General features: G+C 42.0%; 2 protein-coding genes across 4 annotated transcripts; both read right to left on the bottom strand.

Moving 5' to 3' along the window:
• Nucleotides 1–176: 176 nt before the first annotated feature.
• On the bottom strand, nucleotides 177–14,734 carry NIPSNAP2 (nipsnap homolog 2). The gene is made up of 10 exons (XM_029961266.1): nucleotides 14,586–14,734; nucleotides 10,407–10,564; nucleotides 10,281–10,326; nucleotides 7,386–7,480; nucleotides 5,362–5,432; nucleotides 4,807–4,947; nucleotides 4,352–4,383; nucleotides 3,052–3,146; nucleotides 2,141–2,224; nucleotides 177–1,353 (listed from the first exon to the last, which is right to left on the bottom strand). Exons 1-10 carry the CDS (start codon nucleotides 14,732–14,734, stop codon nucleotides 1,289–1,291), a joined length of 936 nt encoding a protein of 311 aa, XP_029817126.1. The 3' UTR covers nucleotides 177–1,288.
• A 2,438-nt stretch (nucleotides 14,735–17,172) lies between these two features.
• MRPS17 (mitochondrial ribosomal protein S17) lies at nucleotides 17,173–19,877 on the bottom strand. 3 transcript variants are annotated; one of them, XM_008930411.3, is made up of 3 exons: nucleotides 19,722–19,877; nucleotides 18,665–18,811; nucleotides 17,173–17,913 (listed from the first exon to the last, which is right to left on the bottom strand). In XM_008930411.3, the coding sequence occupies exons 2-3, from the start codon at nucleotides 18,785–18,787 to the stop codon at nucleotides 17,623–17,625; spliced, it is 414 nt and encodes a 137-aa protein (XP_008928659.2). In that variant the 5' UTR covers nucleotides 18,788–18,811; nucleotides 19,722–19,877; the 3' UTR covers nucleotides 17,173–17,622. The 3 variants fall into 3 exon arrangements, with proteins under 3 accessions (XP_008928659.2, XP_017932288.1, XP_017932289.1); XM_018076799.2 differs by lacking the exon at nucleotides 19,722–19,877 and adding an exon at nucleotides 19,612–19,698; XM_018076800.1 differs by lacking the exon at nucleotides 19,722–19,877 and adding an exon at nucleotides 19,577–19,598.
• Between the last annotated feature and the right edge of the window lie 32 nt (nucleotides 19,878–19,909).

Below are 19,909 nucleotides of genomic sequence, written 5' to 3'. Positions count from 1 at the left end.
TGTAAATCCACTTTGGAGAAGGAGAGCAGAATACTGGGAAATGCTGTCCCTGTCCCTGAGAAATGATATTAGCTGGGCTGAAATACTCTGTGCAATTATTCGAATTTTCCACAATAAACACTGCAAGAGGAAAGAAAACAGAGGTGGTGCAATACATATAAGGTGCCAGCAAAATGTGAAAATTAAAAGGATTTTATTGACTGATATGTTCTTCCTGAAAACTCATTGAAATGTACAAACTGGACATTCAGTAACTGATTTGTACATTCAGTTATGTTACACTGATTCTTGTAGCCACTTGAAAGAGAGAGTATTATTTTCACTGACAGGATGTTCACATCATTGCAGACACCAAAAAAGTGTTGATACATTCTAGACTAAAGTGAAACCAAAACAGAACTGGACATCATGGGACACCGAAATGCCAATTCCATCGCCTCGACATGCGCCAGCCTCACACACCAATTCAGGAGTACCTACTGGACAGGGAGTGAAACACCCCACCAAGCATATGTCTGAAGTCACAAGTGCTTATTAAATTAAACCCCTTTTCCCAGATTTCTGAGCTGTTTGTAGAGAGAAATGTATTGAACTGAATCGATTCCCTGCAGAGTGTTCAGACAGCCACGTCCTGGCAGTATTTCTTTGAAAACCGTGGGCCACACTTCACAGAATTCACTTTGCGTGACGAGTTTCGACAGGTTTCAGAGTCCTTGCCAACCAGAATTCCCTATTCTCTGTCCATAAGCCATCACCTGACACAGTATTATCCCCAATTAATGACTGCCTGTATGCAAATCCAGAGCTACTGACTGATTTCAGGCCTGCTCCAACAGCCAGGTGTAGTTCCGAGCTCCCCGAGGGCTTCAGAGCTTCTGATTTCACAACTCCCACGTTTGTTTTTAAAACCTGCAGTCATTAAAATGCTACAAAAAGGCCACAGCAATGGCAATCCTCTGTTCTGCTGCTGTTACTGAACACTGGGCAGTGCCTGTGTAGCAGGAGATATTAAATACTGGAGGCCATACCTCACCTGGGGAGCTGTCTCACAAAGAACTCGTCTTTGGGTTTGTTTTCAACTAACTGACCTTTTAATCACAGTCCTGTGTATTTTCTCCCCCCTGGTACAATCCTAAGAGCAAAAGGTCATGGGTTCTGAAGAAAAGAGGTCTTTTTTATAAGCTCAGTACAGTACTTTTATATTTCATACTATGATATACAGTGTATACCATAAATTAAGACAAATACTTGTCACTTTATCTATGTAGGCACAAGTAAATCAGTGACTTTACTGAAGTGGAGAAATCTTCAACGGGATCATGATTCTGGATTCCATTTCCTGAATAAGGGGCACTGGGAAAAAAAAAACAAACAAAAAAAGAGACAGGGTTTAATTTCACTAACAGAGACCATGAGCACACTCAGTTTGAACAGCTTTTATTGTCTTCAAACTACTCCCCCTGCCAAGTCATCAGTAACACCAACATCCCTGTAACTGAAGCACAACAGCTTTGAGAACAAGTGATTTTAATACAATCTCTCTGCTCCTTTGAAGACAAATATTTCTGTTCCTTTTCACCACAATGGAAGTTATCTTACATTTTTCTGGTATACTTCCTTTGAAATGCACTCCACGGAACCCAAACCTGACATGCTTGGCGTGCTTTTGTGAGTTTTGTTATGAAAGCTTGCTTTGATCTCAAAGATCTCCTGGCTTCTGGTTCCAAAGTCTAAATTCCCTTTCCCAAGGAATGCATTTAACAAAGCTCTCGTATTTCATGAAATATTAGAGGTAATAATTTAATATAAAGATAAAATTTCACTGTTGGCTCCCTAAATTTTTGGGCACAAGCATTTCCATGAATCTGTTCTAGAGGAGTGCTCGTCTAAAAGTTTACTATTAATGTAGTGATATTTTAGCACTTTTCCAAGTTTGTAAAATCAACAGCAAAATTCACTTTACAGTTTAAGGCAACGTCCCTCCTTTCTTTTAGAGCAGAAAAACTAACTCACAGACACACACACACACACTCCCCACTGAGATGCAAAACTTTTTACTGTTGTGGGATGTGCTGAGGAACAGAAATGATGGCACACATCAAAGTCTGCCCCCAGCATTCCAGTGAAGTTAATAGGTTACCTGTGTAATAGACTAGTTCATCCCAGCCAGGTTTATGCCACGCAGCATTCCTTATATCTTCTCTGGTTTGAAGATCTTTGTAGGCTGGGGAGGGAAAACAAGCACAAAGCTTAGAAGCAACTCCTTTTCCTTCTGCACAAGAATGGCTGCCTTAAAAAGTATGCTAGGGAATAATTAGGCTGCAAACACTGGGAAGGAAAAGTCTGTTGCTCTCCATGAAAAGGAAAAGCTCCCAAACCAAGGCAAACAGAAGGAATCGGGGAAGAGAGAGAATGTCTCGGACACAGGTAAGACAAATAATGCAAGAGTACAGTTCTACATGAGTGGTGTCAGATTTATAATGCTGGAATATAATATTCTGAATTGTCAGATGTGAAATCTGCATATTTTCTAACATCAATATTAGACTGAGTTTCTCTGAGTTGAAGCAATCCTAACGTGTGAAAACAGCTGGGTATTTGTGGAGATTAATGCACAGAGAAAGCCAAAACACCTCGATGCAGGAATGTAAATAAATGCTCCACTTTCCTTTTTGCAGGTGTGGGATATGGGATGCTTGAAATGAAACTGTAAAAACCTGATTTCAGCATGAATGGGGATGGCAGGACGTGGTGTGTCATGGTTATGGCACCGAGAGCAAATAGGTGGTTCCTAATAAGAAAGGGACATGAGAAACTGTTGATGGAAACAGAAAAAAAACAGGAAATGTTCACTTTTCCTGGCTTGTTAAAGAATCAAGTTACCTCCACAAAAATTAAGAAGATCAACAGTGTCGATGCAAAACCAAACAAAATAACCCTTTCTGAGATACTCCTTTGCCTTTTGTAGAAACTTTGTCTCCTGGGCAAAGTCCCCAGTCTGTGAGGGGCTGACTCAGTGAGGAAAAAAAAGCACAAAGCACAAGAATTTACCCCAAAGGTGATGAACCATATACAGCTGTCCAATTTGTGAGAAAAATCCTCCAACTGCTTCATTATTGTCCTGTCGGAAGCGAATCGCACGAGCCCTAGAGAGGAGCAAAGCAGGCATTAGAACCAGCAGGGCTGGGGAGGAAATAGGTGATAAGTGAGAGGAAAACACAGCTGAAAGGAAGCTGAAATGTTAAACAGCATTTGCAGTACAATTCAGCAATTAAAAATAATAAAAAGTCTGCAATGCACTGATTTTTAGCACTAAGTAGTGAAGATATATCCACGTATCTTGTTAGAATGCATGAAAATTGGAGGTCTGCAGTTTCACTCAAGTGCATTAATCATTTTTCAACAGCAGATTCAGTATAAAGATAATTGCTGGAGCAGTGTAAAGTGGTCTTTTTATACCAGGTTGTTCTAAAGCTAAATCCTTGACTTTCAATCATATAATTTTTGCCACTCGTTTTCCACAGACTGGAATTTCCACAGGGTGGAATATAACTTTTTTACTCACACAGACCTCTGTACAAATAAGTGTTGTATAAATAAGATCAATATTTCTCTTAATTATAAATCTGTTGCATCTTATAAAACAGACTGGCTACCAGTATGGCTACATGCATTTTATATTCTAAATTCAGTTTGTTCAAATTACTGTAACTGAAAAAATTATATCAATGACCATGACACATCTGAAAGGCCTCACCTTTGTCAAAATAACTGAAAATAGTCCAAATTGTTTAAATATCAACCACTAGAATTGCAAGGACAGTGAATGTAAATGGAAAGAAACTTACACTGGTTTTAAGTAAGACAAAATCAGAAGCATATAATCAACAGAAAAATATCTCAAAAGCTTTTAACCTATCTATTAAAATGGAAATGTAGCTTTTCAAGAAACAACTTGACTTTTAAAGATTCAAAGAGCCAAGATTTAGCCCATTTAAACCGAAAGTGGTCTTGTGAAAGATGAACTTAGTTTCACAGTTAACTGCCACACTTCCCCAAGAAGTGCTTTCTGCTGAAAATCAATGGTTTCTGCTACACTGCAGCAAACTAAAAGGGTTCTGTGAAGGAAAGCCAAACCACAGAGCCCACAGTGTTGTTTGTGTACAAAATTCCTCTTTCTTTCCTCAAAGGATAAATTAAGGGTTGAAGGACTGCTTTACAAGTCGTGCAAGTAGAGCAGCAGGTCATTAACTGGGGGATTGGCTTTGGTACCATCCTGCCACCTCCAGTCCATGGATTTTAAACATACCTCTCTCAAACAGGAGAATTCAAGTGCTAAGGCAACACTCACCAGTAATTCCCCCACTCAATCATTGTTCCAGGCTGTGAAAACAAACCAGAAAGTTAAAACTGCACTTTAAAGAAAAGTCAGGACAGCTTTCACAACATTTATGTATGGAAAACACACTGTATTAACAAAATCACTTCCTTCCAGTGATAAGCATGTTAGAATAATCTATAATTACTCTGTTTACTGACTGTATTCCCTCTTAGTCATCTGCCTGAAGTATCCAAACAAACCACAGGGTTTTCAGCCCTGCAGACATCAGTATCTTGTTGGAACCTGCCTTCACTTTGGACTCCACACTTGGAGAGCAACAATGACTCAGATTCCAGCTTTGATAAGATCCAGATTTTTAAGACAAGCTCCGTTTTCCATCTGCATCTTATAAACACCCTTCGAGCATTTTTACGACAGCATGGAGCTTAAAAAAATAATAATAATTAAAAAAAATTTAAACTTACTCTGAGTTGATAGGATCTCAATTCATAAATATTAGGCCCATCTCTGGGAACAGGTTCATTCCAGAAACTGAACTCCAGCAGTAACTGGTTCTTGCGTGAGAGGAGCATGTTACCTCGTTCTTTGCGGAACTCTATGAACTCCTAAAAAACAATCAGGAGATCCCTGTCAGACTGGGGGTTATCCTTCAACAACAAAAAGCAGTACAGCAGATGGCAGTGCAGATTTTTATTTTTTTTTTTAATGCTGTCATGGGGTTTTAGGAGAAATCCTTTCAGTTGTAAAGGCATTTGAATTCCCCTGACACAGCTGAAAATCCCAAGGACCGTGTTGATACGGCAATAAATGTGTCCCATAAAGCATTCAGGTACTAAACCTCAGTATTTCTGAATATGACAAAAAAATCCTTTTCCAAAGAGGTTTCTGAACTTGCACAGGAAATTATGAGACACTGAAGTAAAAGTATCCAAAGTTTGGTATCCAAACCTGCAGGGTTTTTTGTTCTGTTCTCTGTTCTGAGTAAAATAATCCATTGTAACAAAATCAATGCTTTTTACCTTATTTTGACGAAGTTTACTCATGACCTCATTGAGAGCTGGATAACCTCCTTCATATCTCCACAAATGAACTGAAACAGAGAAAAGGAACCTTTTTCAGGGATGTCACAGACCAGTGCTAAACCTCGTGGAAAAATCACAGTACAAAATGCTCTTTGCACTACAGAATTACACAAAAATAGGAATCAGGTAGCAGGCTTAAAGATAGATTTTCATTAACAAAAGTACTACACATTGGGATATTTTAAGAATAATGGAATCATCTGCTTTTTGAAAAGGGTTCTCTTCAAAAATTTTGCAATTTACTCTGAAGATAACAGGGAAATTTCTGAAAGGACTTTTTGTTGCCATGCTAGTAAGATGTGATGACTTGACATGACTGTTATTGAAACTAAGATTCAATTTGAGAGGATGACTTAATTCCAAAAACGTGCTTTATACCAATTTCATCTAAGAGCAGTAGAGGGGCAGACTTTTCAGTTCAGTAAATTACTCCAGCACAAAAGCAACACACTTTCTGTAGGACATGAAAAATTATGGAAACGTTATTTTTGAGATAAACATTAATAAAAGCAGAAGATATATAAACATACTAGAACTGTTAAATTTGCTAGGATTTTCCCCATAAAAACAATTCCAGAATGTGCATCTACACTGAGTTTTTTTTCAAAGCATCCTGTCTTTAATAAATCAGAATAAATCCCTTTAATAAATCACAAAATGATTTCTTTACAAGCACTTAACAGAGCAAGGCAATAATTTCACCTCGCAGAACCACAAAAGCTATTTTCTCTCCTCTAAAGCAGTTCTGTGCCTTTTCCAGGAGAGCACATGAGACTAATGTGAGGTTCTTCCCTGTGACAGCAGATTCACCCAGTGCTCCTGCTGCCTCACCCCCAGGGCAAATTTGATAGATCCACCTAATGCTAACACAGCCTGGGCACAGGTACTGAACAAGTCACACCCCATAATCTGCTTTATTACACTGCTGGAACTGCTGCAATAACACTGCCAGGGCAGGCTGTGGATGCAATTACAGATACAGTCTGTGTTAATATGTTACAAAAGCAGCCACTGAGAAATTCCCAATTCAATTGTCTCTGTTCCCCAATTCCCCTTCAACTTCCAGAACTGTCTCTTGGACATTGTTTGGTTTATCTGCTGTTATTTCTCTGCTGTTATTTCTTTGCATTTTTTTTCAGTGTCAATATTGCAATATGCTGTGAGTGCAGGGAAAATTAACGTGTGCACAAGTATATTTTTCAATTACAAAGCACTGACACTGATCCTGGTGTGGCTCTAACCACAGAGCTACGGAACCTCTGTGTATTTGTATTTGTGGCTTCCCATTCCTTCAGTTTCCCAGAGTTTAGGACATTTTTCAGGTTTTCTCTCTGCACTAGACTTTTTGGAGTTACCTCTGTAGCAGCTCTTCAGTCATTTCTAGTTCCAATGTTTTCAATCTGCATAGTTAGGCAGTACCCTTGTATGAACATGAACAGAAATACTTTTAATTTTCCCCAGTAAAGCCCAAGTTTATTGTTAAGTTTACAATGCAGTGATTTCTTTCAGATGGTTTGAATGATTTACATTTCATTATCATACAGCAATTACAGCATGAGAGCCTGAGTTAAAGCCTTTATACTGGCTAATGAGGGATAAATAAACTCTGGCTCTGCAAGCCTTTGCCTTTACCCTAAATATTCAGGAACACGGTCTGTGCCCACGAAAAGGACCACATTTTACAAGCATTTCCCCAAAAAACTGTTAATCTACCACCTGCAAAACATGAAAGTGTATTAACAACAGGACAAATTTTAGGGATTAAAGCTTTACTGTCAAACTCAGCACGACAAAAGCAAGCACTGCAAATGTTAACACGGCCAGTAACTGATGCACCACCCCCTTGCTGAACACATTGCCACAGGTTTGACTGTCAACAGAGATGATTTAAAGAGAAGAAACCTGCCAAGCACACGTTTCACTTGCATGGTTTTACATTCTGTTGTACTTCTATCTCCTACCAGCCTGATCTTGCTCTCCGTACCACGTGTTCCAAGTCCCCACCAGTGCACATGGGTAGTGTTTTTCTTCATGAATCTTTGGCAGCACCTCTTGACTTGAAAACAAGGAATACAGACACTAGGTTGCATTGCCTTCAGGGAGGCCACAGTTGATATGTATAACAAATCACCACACAGCATTTATGCTAGGAAAATTCACAAGCTCTACTTTTCAGAGGGGAAAGCTGAAATACTGAAATCTGCTACACAGGGGGGAAAGGGTTGCTACAGCAGTGTGAAAAATTAAGGTCTGTGTTACCATTAGACTGCAGGACAAATACAAAGCATGGGAGGATTCTTTCGATGCAATAAATTATGTCTATCACCTAAAAGGTTAAACAACACATTAGGAGAACAAATATCAGGGTGTCTCCCTTACAGAAAATGCAGCCTAACTGCACGGGTGACTTGCTTGAGGAAAAGCTTTTCTTTTTCAAGGGAGGGAGAACAAACAAAATTAGGAAAGCACAGTCTTCTGTAGCAGTTAGAATGCTATTAATTGCTGGGCTGAATGAATAGAAATTAGTATTTTGACAGACGAAATGATGACTGGTACTCACACACTTATTGGTTTCTACCATTTCAGAAAGTGGTCTTAGTTTGAGGCAACTTACCCACCAAAGCATACAGTGAAACTGCCTTAAAAATACCTCCAACACAGAATTTCTGTTTTGGCTATTTCCAGTATTTCTAACATTTTTTCAAACTTCAGAAGTGGCCTACATTTGCATAAGGAAATTAAGTTTTCCTGATTGCTGACTTGGCCAAGACAGCCTTCACTGCACTGTGCTTTGATGAGTAAGTCAATTAGTCTGGTTGAACTTTGCCTTTTATATTTTTCCCTGAATAATTACCCTTCTTACTCAGTTTGGCTCATAAGCAATGAGTCTCTGCACAGTATCAAATAATAAAAAGTAGGCTGGTCTGGGGCTGGGAGTCATTAGATGTGAGTTTTCCTCTTGATTCTGCCACTGACTTTGCAGACAACCTTGAGCAAATCTCATTACCAATTTGTACTTCTAGATTTCTCACTACACAGTGTAAATAATATGATAAAATGACTCTCCAAGGACATTTTCAAGGATGTTTGACCATCAGTTCATTTTTTCAGAGCAGCATGAGATCCTAGAAAGGCAGTTTTAAACAGGAATGATAAATTATTACATAACCCTACAGTATACTGTTGCAAATTATAGGAAAAAAATGCCCACAGAATACCTTAGGAACACCATCTTTTTCCTTTTCAGAGATAACTGTCCCTAATTCTTCAGAAAGGGTCCTTAACCACAGTGATTCACAAAGTGCTCTTGTAATTGTCCTCATTACATTGGTTTTTTTATTAGCACATGATGACTAATCCTTATTCTGATTTGATACAGAATTAACCTGTTCATCTTTTATTTAGGGAGAGGAAGGAGGGAAGTTCAGACAGGTTTAGTTTTGTTTATTACTCCTTTCAAGTTTTCTCCTTCTCTGAAATACTTAAAATTTACTTTGGAAAGAATAAATCTAACCACACATATTTCATCTACATGCTGTCAGCAGTTTCTTTCTTTGCTATTGTCTCTTCCCTTGCAAATAGAAACCTCTGCTTTCACTCAACATTTAGGCAGCTCGTGAAATAATGCAGAGAAGTGGTTCCCTGTCTTGCATAATTGGAGATGTTTATATTAAGCTTTTAAACAGAAAGCTGGTTGAATGCTAATTGTCCTTTCCTGTGTATTTATGTTAAACAACAAACAAAAAAAGCTAAAAATACCCTGAATGAACGTTATTCTAGTGGATTTCTGTGTTTTTACAGAAAGGAAAACAGCTCTGGGTTATCCAGCCCCATTTCAAAGCTGAACAGATGAAGGTGCTGGATGAGCCACTCACGGCTGTGCAACCAACCAGTAACAGTGGGGGACATGAACTGGGAGTTGGGAACTTCTTCCCCTCCCTCCAGCCCAGCTGGTGCTCACCAACACAATTAAAAAATTGGTTGCAGTGGGGTATCATTATGCTGGGAATGTTTTATTTAACTGACAAGTTGGCCACTGTCAGTGTGAAAGCATTGCTGAGCGTGAGGCTCACCACAATTCCCAATTTAAACATCCAGTTCTTTAAAGGCAGCTGTTCTGGCTCCAGAGGGGTGATTGTGTAGGCAGAAGAGGACTAATATTTCTGCAGTTTCATCCTTAAAGTACTAAGCTAAAAATGTGATTAATTAATACATTTATAAAGCTGTAACTTTTTGGAAACTGTAACACTAACCCTCCCTTTGGAAGAAATCACCCCAGTGTAAATACTCTATCCAAGGGTTTGTGTAATTCTTCAGGAGCAGGTCTCAGTAACAGGACTTGTGGAAAGGGAGATAAATGAGCTGAGAGAAAATCAACCCCGTGGTTTTTAACATCTCCTCAAAATTGTATTTCACTTTAATAGTGGTGTGTAGTTTTACTTATAGATGATCTCTCCTCCCTGCATGCAGACAATAATCATCCTCAAGGCATTCCTACCTGGCAGCTGCAGTGGGACATGCTAACATTCCAGCTGCATGGATCAGTAATTTTAAGACCATAAAGGGAAGGGGGAAGAGCTGTTCCAACAAATGTCACCCAAGCTCTCACAACAGGCATCATTCTGAATTGCAGCTTAGGAAAACATCATCTCCAAGAGGGAAGGGAGGGGTGAACTGAGCAAAGGATCTTTTGCCATCTCTTTCCAAGAATAATATGATCTCTTTAATACCAAATCCTAAAAAAAGCAGAATTTTGCCACCTCCCCTCTAAATAACTACAATATCAGCCAATTTTCAGACCAGCTTGTGATCAAATCAACATGTCTAAAACATGAAAACTTAACACACACACTTACCAAAGCTTGTTGTAGGCCTCTAGACATTCTGGTTTTACATTGTGAACTGAAACAACAACAGGACGTGAGACATGGGGGGACCAGAATAAAAGAACTGGTAACATTAAATACAAAACCACCACTCACACTGTATTTTGTACAGACTGCTGGTCTCTCTTTTGGCCAAAAGGTTGGAGTGGGCATCTTTCCTCGGATCCACTTTGCGGACGAAGAGGGACTTTAACCAGCTGTCCTCGCGAGGTCTGTGAGCTGAGGATCCCAGTCCCCTGCAGGGCAACAAGGAGCTTTAACTGGCACCAAAGAAATTCCCACCACCAAGGGAACACAGGCACAACCAAGTTTAACACAAACAGTACCATAACACACAGTTACATGTATCTATTACTAAAAAGTCCCACTGGTTTTTTTTTTCCTAGCAAGGAAAAGGCTGTTCATTCCCCACTGAGATTTCTCCTCTCTCAACCCATTTCACCAGCTACAGTTAACCACACACTATCCATGTTAATTCTCTCTGCACAGGACAGGGAATGGCTGCTTTTCCTCCCTCTTTATCTCCTTTTTAATCTTTTCTTAGCTCAGGGCTGGGTCTGTCATGATGCAGACAGACAGGAGTGAAAAAGAGCAAAAAACACGCGTGAGGAAAACTGTGTACGGTGCAAATAGGAAACAAACTGCCATATGTTCCTGTGTTGCTTAAATACAGCTCTACAAAAGGAAAAGTTAAATGGCATGTCTTTCAGGAGAAAAAAAAAAATAGCATGAAAGTCTAATTTGGGAGAAAAAAAAAATACAAGTGGCAGGAAACAAACAGCCTGCAAATCCTCCAGTTCCAAATTCTGGCAGCTGCACCACGTAGAGGTACCACATCCACGCTCTTTGCACAACATTCACGTTTCCCTTTCTCTGAAACAGAAGAATTTCACTGTCCTTTTTTTATCTAATCCTTATTCACTTTCAGCAAGTACTCTTTGAAAATAATATCAGCTCCCTTTACATCGCAGAGCACACGAAACAGCTGATAACTGTGATTTTTTTGAAATGATGTGTTAAAGGAATTGTTCTTCTCTTTTTCAGCTCAAGAGCCCTCAATCACCAAAAACTGTGCAGAAGGACAAGAAATCTGATAAATTTAACTGATTCTCTACAATGTCTGACAGGGGGACCCCAGGCTCAAATGTTCTTTTCTTCCATCTCATAAAATCACTTCCTTCAATTTACTTTTCTTTGATAGCCCTACCCCTGCCAGTGTGGAGAAAACTAATTCCAACTCAATCCTCTCCTGAAATACTAAAATATTTCTCTGACATATTAAAAATGTGGTATTTATATCACATACATTTATTTATAAGATGAAAATTTAAACCTTTTCCTGCCTCAGATGTCAACTTCTCACCCTTAATTACTGACTGGGAGAGTCAGAAGATAGCTATCAACCTTCAATCCAAAGCTGTCTTCCAGATATCAAAAGTTTGTGACAGTCATTCAAATTGAAAAAAAAATAGGGAAGAAAAATCTCAATTTCCTTTGGGAAAAATATCCTCATGAACACGCCTGTCTGCATCACACAAAAGTAGTTCACACCAGCAGTGTTTTACAACAATCAACCTTTTAATCCCAGTGTCTGAAAATAACACAGTGAACTGGTTCACCCCGTGGAAGCAGGATGGAGGAAAGGAAAAGCATTCCATAGCAGAGGAACAACCACCAGAGAAGAACAACTGCAGCTGAGATGACCTTCAGTGTTAAGGAGGAGTCTGTAAACACCTTATTGGTGCATTTATTGAAAATGGTGCCTTCCCTGGCCCTGGGCAATCACACAAACGTGGCTGTGCTGAAAGCCAAGCAGCTATTCCTGAGTGCAGGCATTTGAAGGGCATTCCACGATAAGGCTGTTGCTGGAGTGGAGCTATCTCTGATCTCAGCTGGAGCAGGCAGGTGACTGCAGTTGTGTTGTCACATCAAGTGCCACAGCAACACAAGCTGTCCCAGAGGACAGGGGGTAAAACCCATTGAATAAATCCGAGTTGTTTTAAAAAGCTCCCTTAAAGTAAGCACTAAATGCTCAGTGCACACCAGAGACAGAACTCAGTCCCAGTCCTGCAATACTCAGTTTTCAGCTCAGACCTGTAAACCATTATCATTTCCTCCCCTTTATTAAAGAAAATTAGCAAACTAGCAAACTAATAATCCTCTTCTACGAGGATCATTGTTTGCAGCAAACTTTAAGAGAGAAATAATCACAGTGCTTTTTCTGTGAACCAGCTTTATCTGCAGTAAGAGTAAGCTGGAGTTACAGGGATAACACTAAGAAGCAAAAACCAAATTCCTTTGCTATAAGGAGAATCTCATTACTTGAATGTTAAACTGCACCTAAAACTGGAGGGACAGTTCATTACAATACAATGAAATGAGTAATACTTTACATTTATGTAAAATCTTTTACCCAGCAACTGTAAAGTTCCTCATGAGCATTGACTAACAAATCACAACTATCCACCTAAATATACACCTTAGTTAGAATAAAGGTAGGAGCTAAATTTATTAAAGCAGATATTCACTGCACCCACCCTGAGATGCAAGGGCCTGATTTTTAATCAATATCCTCAGAGAAGCCCTAAAATACCCCTGTCATTCCAGATACTCACAAATCAAGAAGCCCTGATTACTGTTTCACTTGTGTGGGCAGAATGTACCCAAAATTAGCTCTGGAAGAGAAGGGACTGAATTCATGTCTTTGGACTGTCAGCTGTGAGCATCAACTTGACTTTGGTAGCAGGTTCTTATCCTACAAATATTAACTATGGGCTTAGCTTTCTTGCTACAAAGATTGGGCTGTGAACATAAAAGGATAACACTGAACAGTTTGCTTAGATTAGATTAAAATTGTCAGTGAAAACACTTCTATCCCACTTAGCTTCTGCTTTAGCACAAAATATAACCTGGGTGGGAGATATCAGGTCAAGCATTTACATTTTGTAGTAACCCATGTCTGCCTGGAAGAGAAAGAAAAACAACTTGTCCTTCACTTGACAGTTTTTGATTTGTGATCTGAACAAAGTTTATTTGAAACTAAAATAACCCCAAAACATGCACATAAAACCTCACAACATATAATTCCTACAGCCCTCCCTGTTCCTGTGTTAAACTGCTGCCAGGGATGCTTTTAGTCTTGCACAGGGGCTGCTGCCCATTTTGAGGCTTGTGGCAGCAGCTTTCCTTGTCTCAAAGAAAAGGGAGGAAAAAACGTGTAGATCCATCCCAGCTTGGAAACTCAGGCACTTCTGTGTCTCCAACATCCTGGGAGCACATCCTGGGAGCTTCCTACACCCAAGAGGTGTCCCGAGAGCTCTGTGTGTGCCTGACCCTGCACACAGCAGATGTGGCCATGCAAATCTGTGCACCCCAAAACCTGATGGATGTGCCTCTGTGTGTGCCCTGACACCGGGGGGTGCACACACATCCCAGCTCCCAAGGAAAGCACGGATACGTGTGCCCTGGCTCCCAAGAGGGGCACACACACAAGCAAGGTGTGTGTGTGCCTTTGTACGAAGGCAGGAAGATGTTGGGGTGCACAGTCCTGCACCCCAACACCGGGAAGACGTGGATGTTGGGCAGGGGTGCAGCAGCTCTGCATCCCGACGGGAGATGCTGCTGGGTGTGCACCCTGTTGCTCAGAGGAGCTGGGATATGGAGCAGCTACACAACCCAACTTCGGAGGGCTGTGGAGCACCCAGACACTTCAGCCCCAGGGGATACACGAGTGCAGGGCGGCTGAGCACCCCAAAACACGGAGGTACGGGACTGTGGGGTGCCTGTGCTCCCTGCTGTGTGCAGGGCAGGAGTGTCCAAGCAGGGGAAAGGGGTCGGTGCAGGGGAGGGATGGCAGTTCATGGGTGGGGTGGCAGTGCGGGGCTGAGCTGTCCGGGCAGGGGAGGGGTGTCCATGCAGGGCAGGGGGGGTCGGTGCACGGGTGAGGTGTCAGTGCCGGGTTGAAGTGTCCGTGCAGGGGTGAGGGATCCGTGCAGGGGAGGTGCAGGGATGAGGTGTCCGTGAAGGAGTGAGGTGTCCGTGCAGCAGAGGGGTGTCGGTGCATCCTGAACCCGTCCCCGGCGGGTCAGCGGCGCGGCTATCATCCCACCCAGCGGCGGACTCCGAAGAGGGAAGGAAGGGGCCGGCCTTGCGGCCCGTGACCTTGAGGGACACCCCGCCGAGCCGCACTCCCCGCCCCAGGCCCGGGGCGCCATTTCCAGCCGGGGAAGGGGAGAGGCGCGGGCGGCGGGGGGGGAAGCTCTGCGCGGGCCGCACCGGCTCCGCCGCCCAGACTCCCGCGGCGGCCCGTCCCGCCCGCTCGCCCCCTCGGGGCTCACCTGAGGGCCAGCCGCCGGCCGGGCGGCAGGCGCGGCACGGCGGCCGCTTCCCGCCAGGCTCCGCCGCAGCAGCACTCGCGCCGCCATCTTGCCTCAGGCCGCCTCCCTGCTGGGCCGGGGGCTGCGGCCACGCCCCCTGGCGGGGACCCGCCTGTGCGCATGCGCGGCTGCCCCGGCGCGGGGCCCCCCTTCACGGCCCCCCTCACCTTGGGGGACCCGCAACCCGGGATTAGGGGGATCCAGAGTCGTTCGGGGGGCACAGTCCCGCTTTGAGGGTCCCATCCTGGTTCGAGGGAGACCCAAACCTCCTCTTTTGGGGAATCCCAGGCCCCTGTTTAGGGGGGGATCCAGGGGGTATTTCCCAACCCCGTATTTAGGGGACCCCAGCCCCAGTTTGGGGGTTACTCCTCGTCCCGGTTTGCGGGTGACCCCTCTTTAGCGTCTCACCTCAAAACCACTAAGAGCAAGCCCAGGCGTTTTTTGAATCACGTGCAAAATCTTGTCCTTCATTCTCCTGCTATATTTTTCCCCACAGTGCAGTTGAAGGGTTTTCTTCACACTCTGTTCAGCCACAGTCAGGGATAATTAGGTTGAACGGGTGGTGTGTGATGGCATCCAACCTTTAAGTAACTTGAAATTAAGGATAAACTGATAACTAGACTAATAATTAAAGAACAGTTCTAAAAACAACCAGCCAATAAACATAGAAAAGTCAATGACTAATCCTTATCTTTCCACATAATACCTATAATATTTTTATCACATCACTGCACACTTTCCCCTGCCTTTTTATGATTTCACTATCAGCACTCTCGTGAGAGTAATCCCAAAGATAACATCTAAGATGTGCTTTAACATCACTAAAGTACAGTTGTTGTGCTGCCTCTTTAAAAGAGTTTAACCTACAGTTGCCATCACTATTAAATAACAGTTTGAAATGTTATTTGTTTTTAGTCACATTTTGAACTGACAGCATGTTGAGTTCTTGAGCAGCCCTCCCAGAGCCCACCTGTACACTGGAAAAGCAAAAACCTTCTGTGATGAATCAGTCTTAGAAAAAACGACTTAGAAAAAAAAGCTGTGGCATTTTCACAGCTACTTGAGAGAAATCGCAGGAAATAAAAGCATTTACTTCCCTAATTACATGTAAGTGCAACTACAACCAAGCAGGAAACTTTTCCTATTTCTTATAAATACTATGTCTAGTTATTAGAACACTCATATCCCCATGTACTGAGGGTCAAGTTCCTTTACTCCCTTCTTCCACACAACTTCAGTGTATTTTCTACAGCCCAGGGCCATGTTCTGCCCCAAGTCTGATTTCTCTCAATCTCTGCTTGGATAAAGTTTCACATTTTACATTCACTTGGACAGGAGTCAAAGCCCAGGTTTCCTTCCCTTGGCTGAGGGCCTCCATCAACCAGCTACAATTACTGAGTAATTTACATAAACCTAAACCTCTGCAACAAACATCAGTAAGAATAACCTACAGCCATCTGCTTAAGGCACCTCCTCAAACTCAGAGACCATGGCCATATTATTTTACACAGGGATATTTAAATCAAGGTGTCTTCACATCCCATCCCACCGACCTGACACATAGGACAGCACGTGAGGACAAGCATCCAAAGAGCAGCAATTTTTTGGTTTGGAACATGGAAGGAATTTTAAGTTTCTCATTCTTCCTGTCCCAAATAATTTGCTGAGTAAAATCAGACTTTTTTCGTGGTTTGTGGGTAGCCAAAACTGATTTTGTGCAGGTGCAGGAAGCTAAAGGGCAAATGATTTACACAGTGGAAGAGAACATAACTGGTAGCTACTAGTGCAAGATGGCTCAGTTTCTTTAAGGAAATTAAATTATTTTAGGTCAGAAGAACTCTGTTCAGATATACCTTGTTTTGCTTCTGATCTTAAACAAAGGCCAATGACACAGGCAGACACTTCAAAAAACTTTCTCACAACTTTCATAACTCACATTCCTCTCCTACAACTGCTGGGTTTTGAGGCAGATGCTCCTTTAGATCCAAAGGAGAAGTCAGGAACACAAGGCTGCTGCAACAACTGCACGCTCTCAGCTTGCTGTTTGTCCTGGAAGGCAGGACACAACACCCCCAGAGCTGTATCAGGATAAAGTGGTCTTTTATCATTAACTGCTATGGCCTTCCAGCTCCATACTAAAGCATGCAGCAAATCAGCACCTGTATCTCCCCAAAATGTGTTGTTTTAATGAGCTTTTCTGATGGGACTAAATCTAACCATCTTTACTTTTACTTTTTTGGCTTTGTGTTCTCACCAGCTTCTCTGTCCTGCTGGCAGTTCAAAGAGAGCCAGCTCTCCCAGAACTAAATACTCCCTTTGGACAAGTTACCAAGCCAACCATTCTAAGCTGCCCAAAGGTTTTATTCTCACCTTACTGCCACTAGAAAAGCAAGGGGCTGTGTTTCTGTTAGAGATTTTGGAAGTCAGAAGGCACTGCAGTGTGGGATGAGTGACTGTAAGTGGAAATAAGGACACAAGCATGTAGCTGGTTTTAAAATTCTACACTTCCTTTCAAAAGCTTTAATAGCATTATCTCCAGTAATCCTACAAACCACAAAAGACTGTCTGAAACACAGAACAATCAAATAATAGAATGGCCCTCCCACCAAAATGAAACATTATACAGTTGTACTTTCTTTTCTCAAAACACAAGAGTCATTCCAGGAGGGCAGCTGGCTTTGGGAACTGTCACTGCTTGTGGCAAAACTATAGGCAATAAAATAAAGTGTTAACACTAAACTTGCATTTCCTCTATATTTTCACTCAAAGCTCTGGAGTGCTCATCAATCTGTGCCATCTCTTTGCATAAGCAACTACATTTACTATTTATTTTGACTACAGATTTCACTGAAACATTTAACATACCACAACAGGGCCTCAAACACCCCTGACAGAGGGAGACAAGCTGGAAGCCCTCTGCTTAAATATTTCGCCCCCTATTTGTCTGTTGAACAAACTTTCAGTTCCTGAAGTTTTTCACTTAGATAGGTAGTATCTGCCTCTGTCAGGTTTTCCGAATCTGACAGATTTTCCAGGAATCTGGTTCCTGCACAGGGCTTGCCCGTGATTGGATCTATGACATTTCCAACCTTGAACACAATTTCAGCCAGTTCGTGTTTCACGTGTTTGCTCCTTCGCTCGGGCAGAGCTTTCAGCAGAACAATGTCTCCAACAACACACTGCTGCAGTGGATCGTGGGCAAAATAGGTTTTTCTTTTGTTAAAGAACTGTAAAAGAAAAAAAAAAAAAAAGAGAAAAACCCTGGCATTAGATTTCAAAGTTTCTTGCTCAATTCATTTTCTTTCACGTAAAAATCTAATATTTGTTCTTATTGGTACAGCAGAATTCAGAATCTTTTGAGAAATAAATTAACAGGTTCTTCTGCTGGATAAAATATTGACATGGATTCCACAAGATCCATATCCAATCCTGACTATATCCTTAACCTTCTGCTCAAAGGCAAGTTATTCCACCTCCATGTACCACAGATTCCCCATATAAAAATTGAGAAAACATTATTTTAACATACTTGTTTGAAGTGCATTGACAAGAAATAAATACAAATTTGCATAGCACATCACAGCACAGATACAAACACTAAGCAATGTTACAATTATGCATACAGAAAACCAGCTATAAAACTTACTGTAAAAGTGACTAACATAATGTCAAGTTTCCAAGGCATACTCCACATCAACATGAAAAATTAAACCTAAGTGTGAAACAACAAAAACTTCACCTTCTCAGCTGAGATCAAATGAACTGCACTAACAAGGCACTTCAAAGAAATACATTTAGCAGATAATTTGTAAGTCCTCACCACACAGTGCTTTTCATCCTTTGCAGTCAACCCCACAGCCAAATCCTCATGCAAGTTTCTTAAGGAGTTTGCATTGCAGAGTCATCAAAAATTCTAACAGTCAAATGAACAGAACACTCCTCCACAAAACCCACAAGTTGTTAACCAGCTGCTGTTACCTTCAGTAAGTAGGGATCCAGCACAAGCCTTGTCACTCTCACTTTGGCAGTTTTCTGCATTTTGGTTCCTATTACTTTCCCTACTATCCATTTTGCATGGACAGCTCCACGTGGGACAGACATTGTTTAGTTATGGTCATCCAGTGCCTGGCAACAAGCAAGCAGAGAGGCTATTTTAACAAAATAAAAAACATCACCACTTCCTGATCAACACCAAAATTTCCCCATTTCAGACTGACAGCCTAATTAGGTAACTTTGTTGGAAAAGAGCAGATATAAACGGTTCCAAACTCCACATATTGCACCACCTCGGCCTTGTTTAACAATATAAGGGACACGAACTTGTCGTCATTAGCAGGGAAAGTTACTTCAGGACAGCAATAAAAACGGACATAACACCTTAAGGATGAGACCTTATCCCAAAGCCCACAAAATTCCTTTGAATCACACCAGTTCTCACACATGACAGAAACGTGGAAGTTATTAATGTAACTCACGCTCCAGCAGCTGTTTCAGCTGCAAACCTGTTCATCAGGTCCATGTGTGACCACAGTGCACCCAAACAGGGAGCCTGGAGCTTTTGTTCAGTCATTTGCTGCTGCTGTGTATCACTGGTAGCTGAGCTGATGAAACCTAAGAAAGGTAATGAGCTTCCCAAGCTAGAAGTGACATATCAAAGAGCTGCCTGACTTGTAGTACGTGTAATCACTTCCAAGGTAGTTCTTTCCTGCAAGTAATTATACTCCACTACCTTATTTTAATTAGGGAGAGCTTTCTGTGCTACTCTTGCAAGAATCAGAGGCAAAAATCAATAGGTAAACACAGGAAGACTTGAACGAACATTAACACTGACAAAGACCAGTGACCTTGTCCTCTCCCACTCAAATATATATTGTTGAGCACAAACAGCACCTGTGAGTCCTCCATCCACAAGTGGATCCTCTTACCACAGCTTTTAAGGTGCTTTATTCGATGTTGTAACACATCTAAAGAAGAGTTTAGGGGTATAGAGGCACACAAGGTGAAACCAAGCAGCGATACCTGGGGCAGCTCTTACCACCCCTGACTCCGCTGTGTGTCCACAGGGCTGGCGGGGGGGAGTTAGTGCGGGGCTCTCCCGTCCCCCAGGGCTAAACACCACAGTTAGGCACGTACAGCACGGGCAGCACCCACCGAGCACCGGGAGCTACCGGGACAAAAGAGGAAATTCAAGCAGACCGTGAGCTTTCAGCCCCCCCCGCCCCC

The sequence above is a fragment of the Manacus vitellinus genome, unplaced genomic scaffold (genome assembly GCF_001715985.3).
Source record: "Manacus vitellinus isolate BGI_N305 unplaced genomic scaffold, ASM171598v3 scaffold_32_pilon, whole genome shotgun sequence".
NCBI classification, from domain to species: domain Eukaryota; kingdom Metazoa; phylum Chordata; class Aves; order Passeriformes; family Pipridae; genus Manacus; species Manacus vitellinus.
Note: the sequence above shows the minus strand (reverse complement) of the source record. Positions and strands in the feature narration are given on the sequence as shown.

Bases quoted from the DNA above. Each gene is read 5' to 3' on its own strand.
- MRPS17 (XM_008930411.3), bottom strand. From the start codon at position 18,787: ATGTCTGTCCCACGTGGAGCTGTCCATGCAAAATGGATAGTAGGGAAA. The intron at 17,914-18,664 runs GTAACAGCAGCT...TTTCTTTTACAG, and splicing joins TGGATCCCTACTTACTGAAG to TTCTTTAACAAAAGAAAAAC.
- NIPSNAP2 (XM_029961266.1), bottom strand. From the start codon at position 14,734: ATGGCGGCGCGAGTGCTGCTGCGGCGGAGCCTGGCGGGAAGCGGCCGC. The intron at 10,327-10,406 runs GTGAGTGGTGGT...TTGTTGTTTCAG, and splicing joins CAGTCTGTACAAAATACAGT to TTCACAATGTAAAACCAGAA. The intron at 7,481-10,280 runs GTAAGTGTGTGT...CTTGTTTTCAAG, and splicing joins GAGGCCTACAACAAGCTTTG to TCAAGAGGTGCTGCCAAAGA.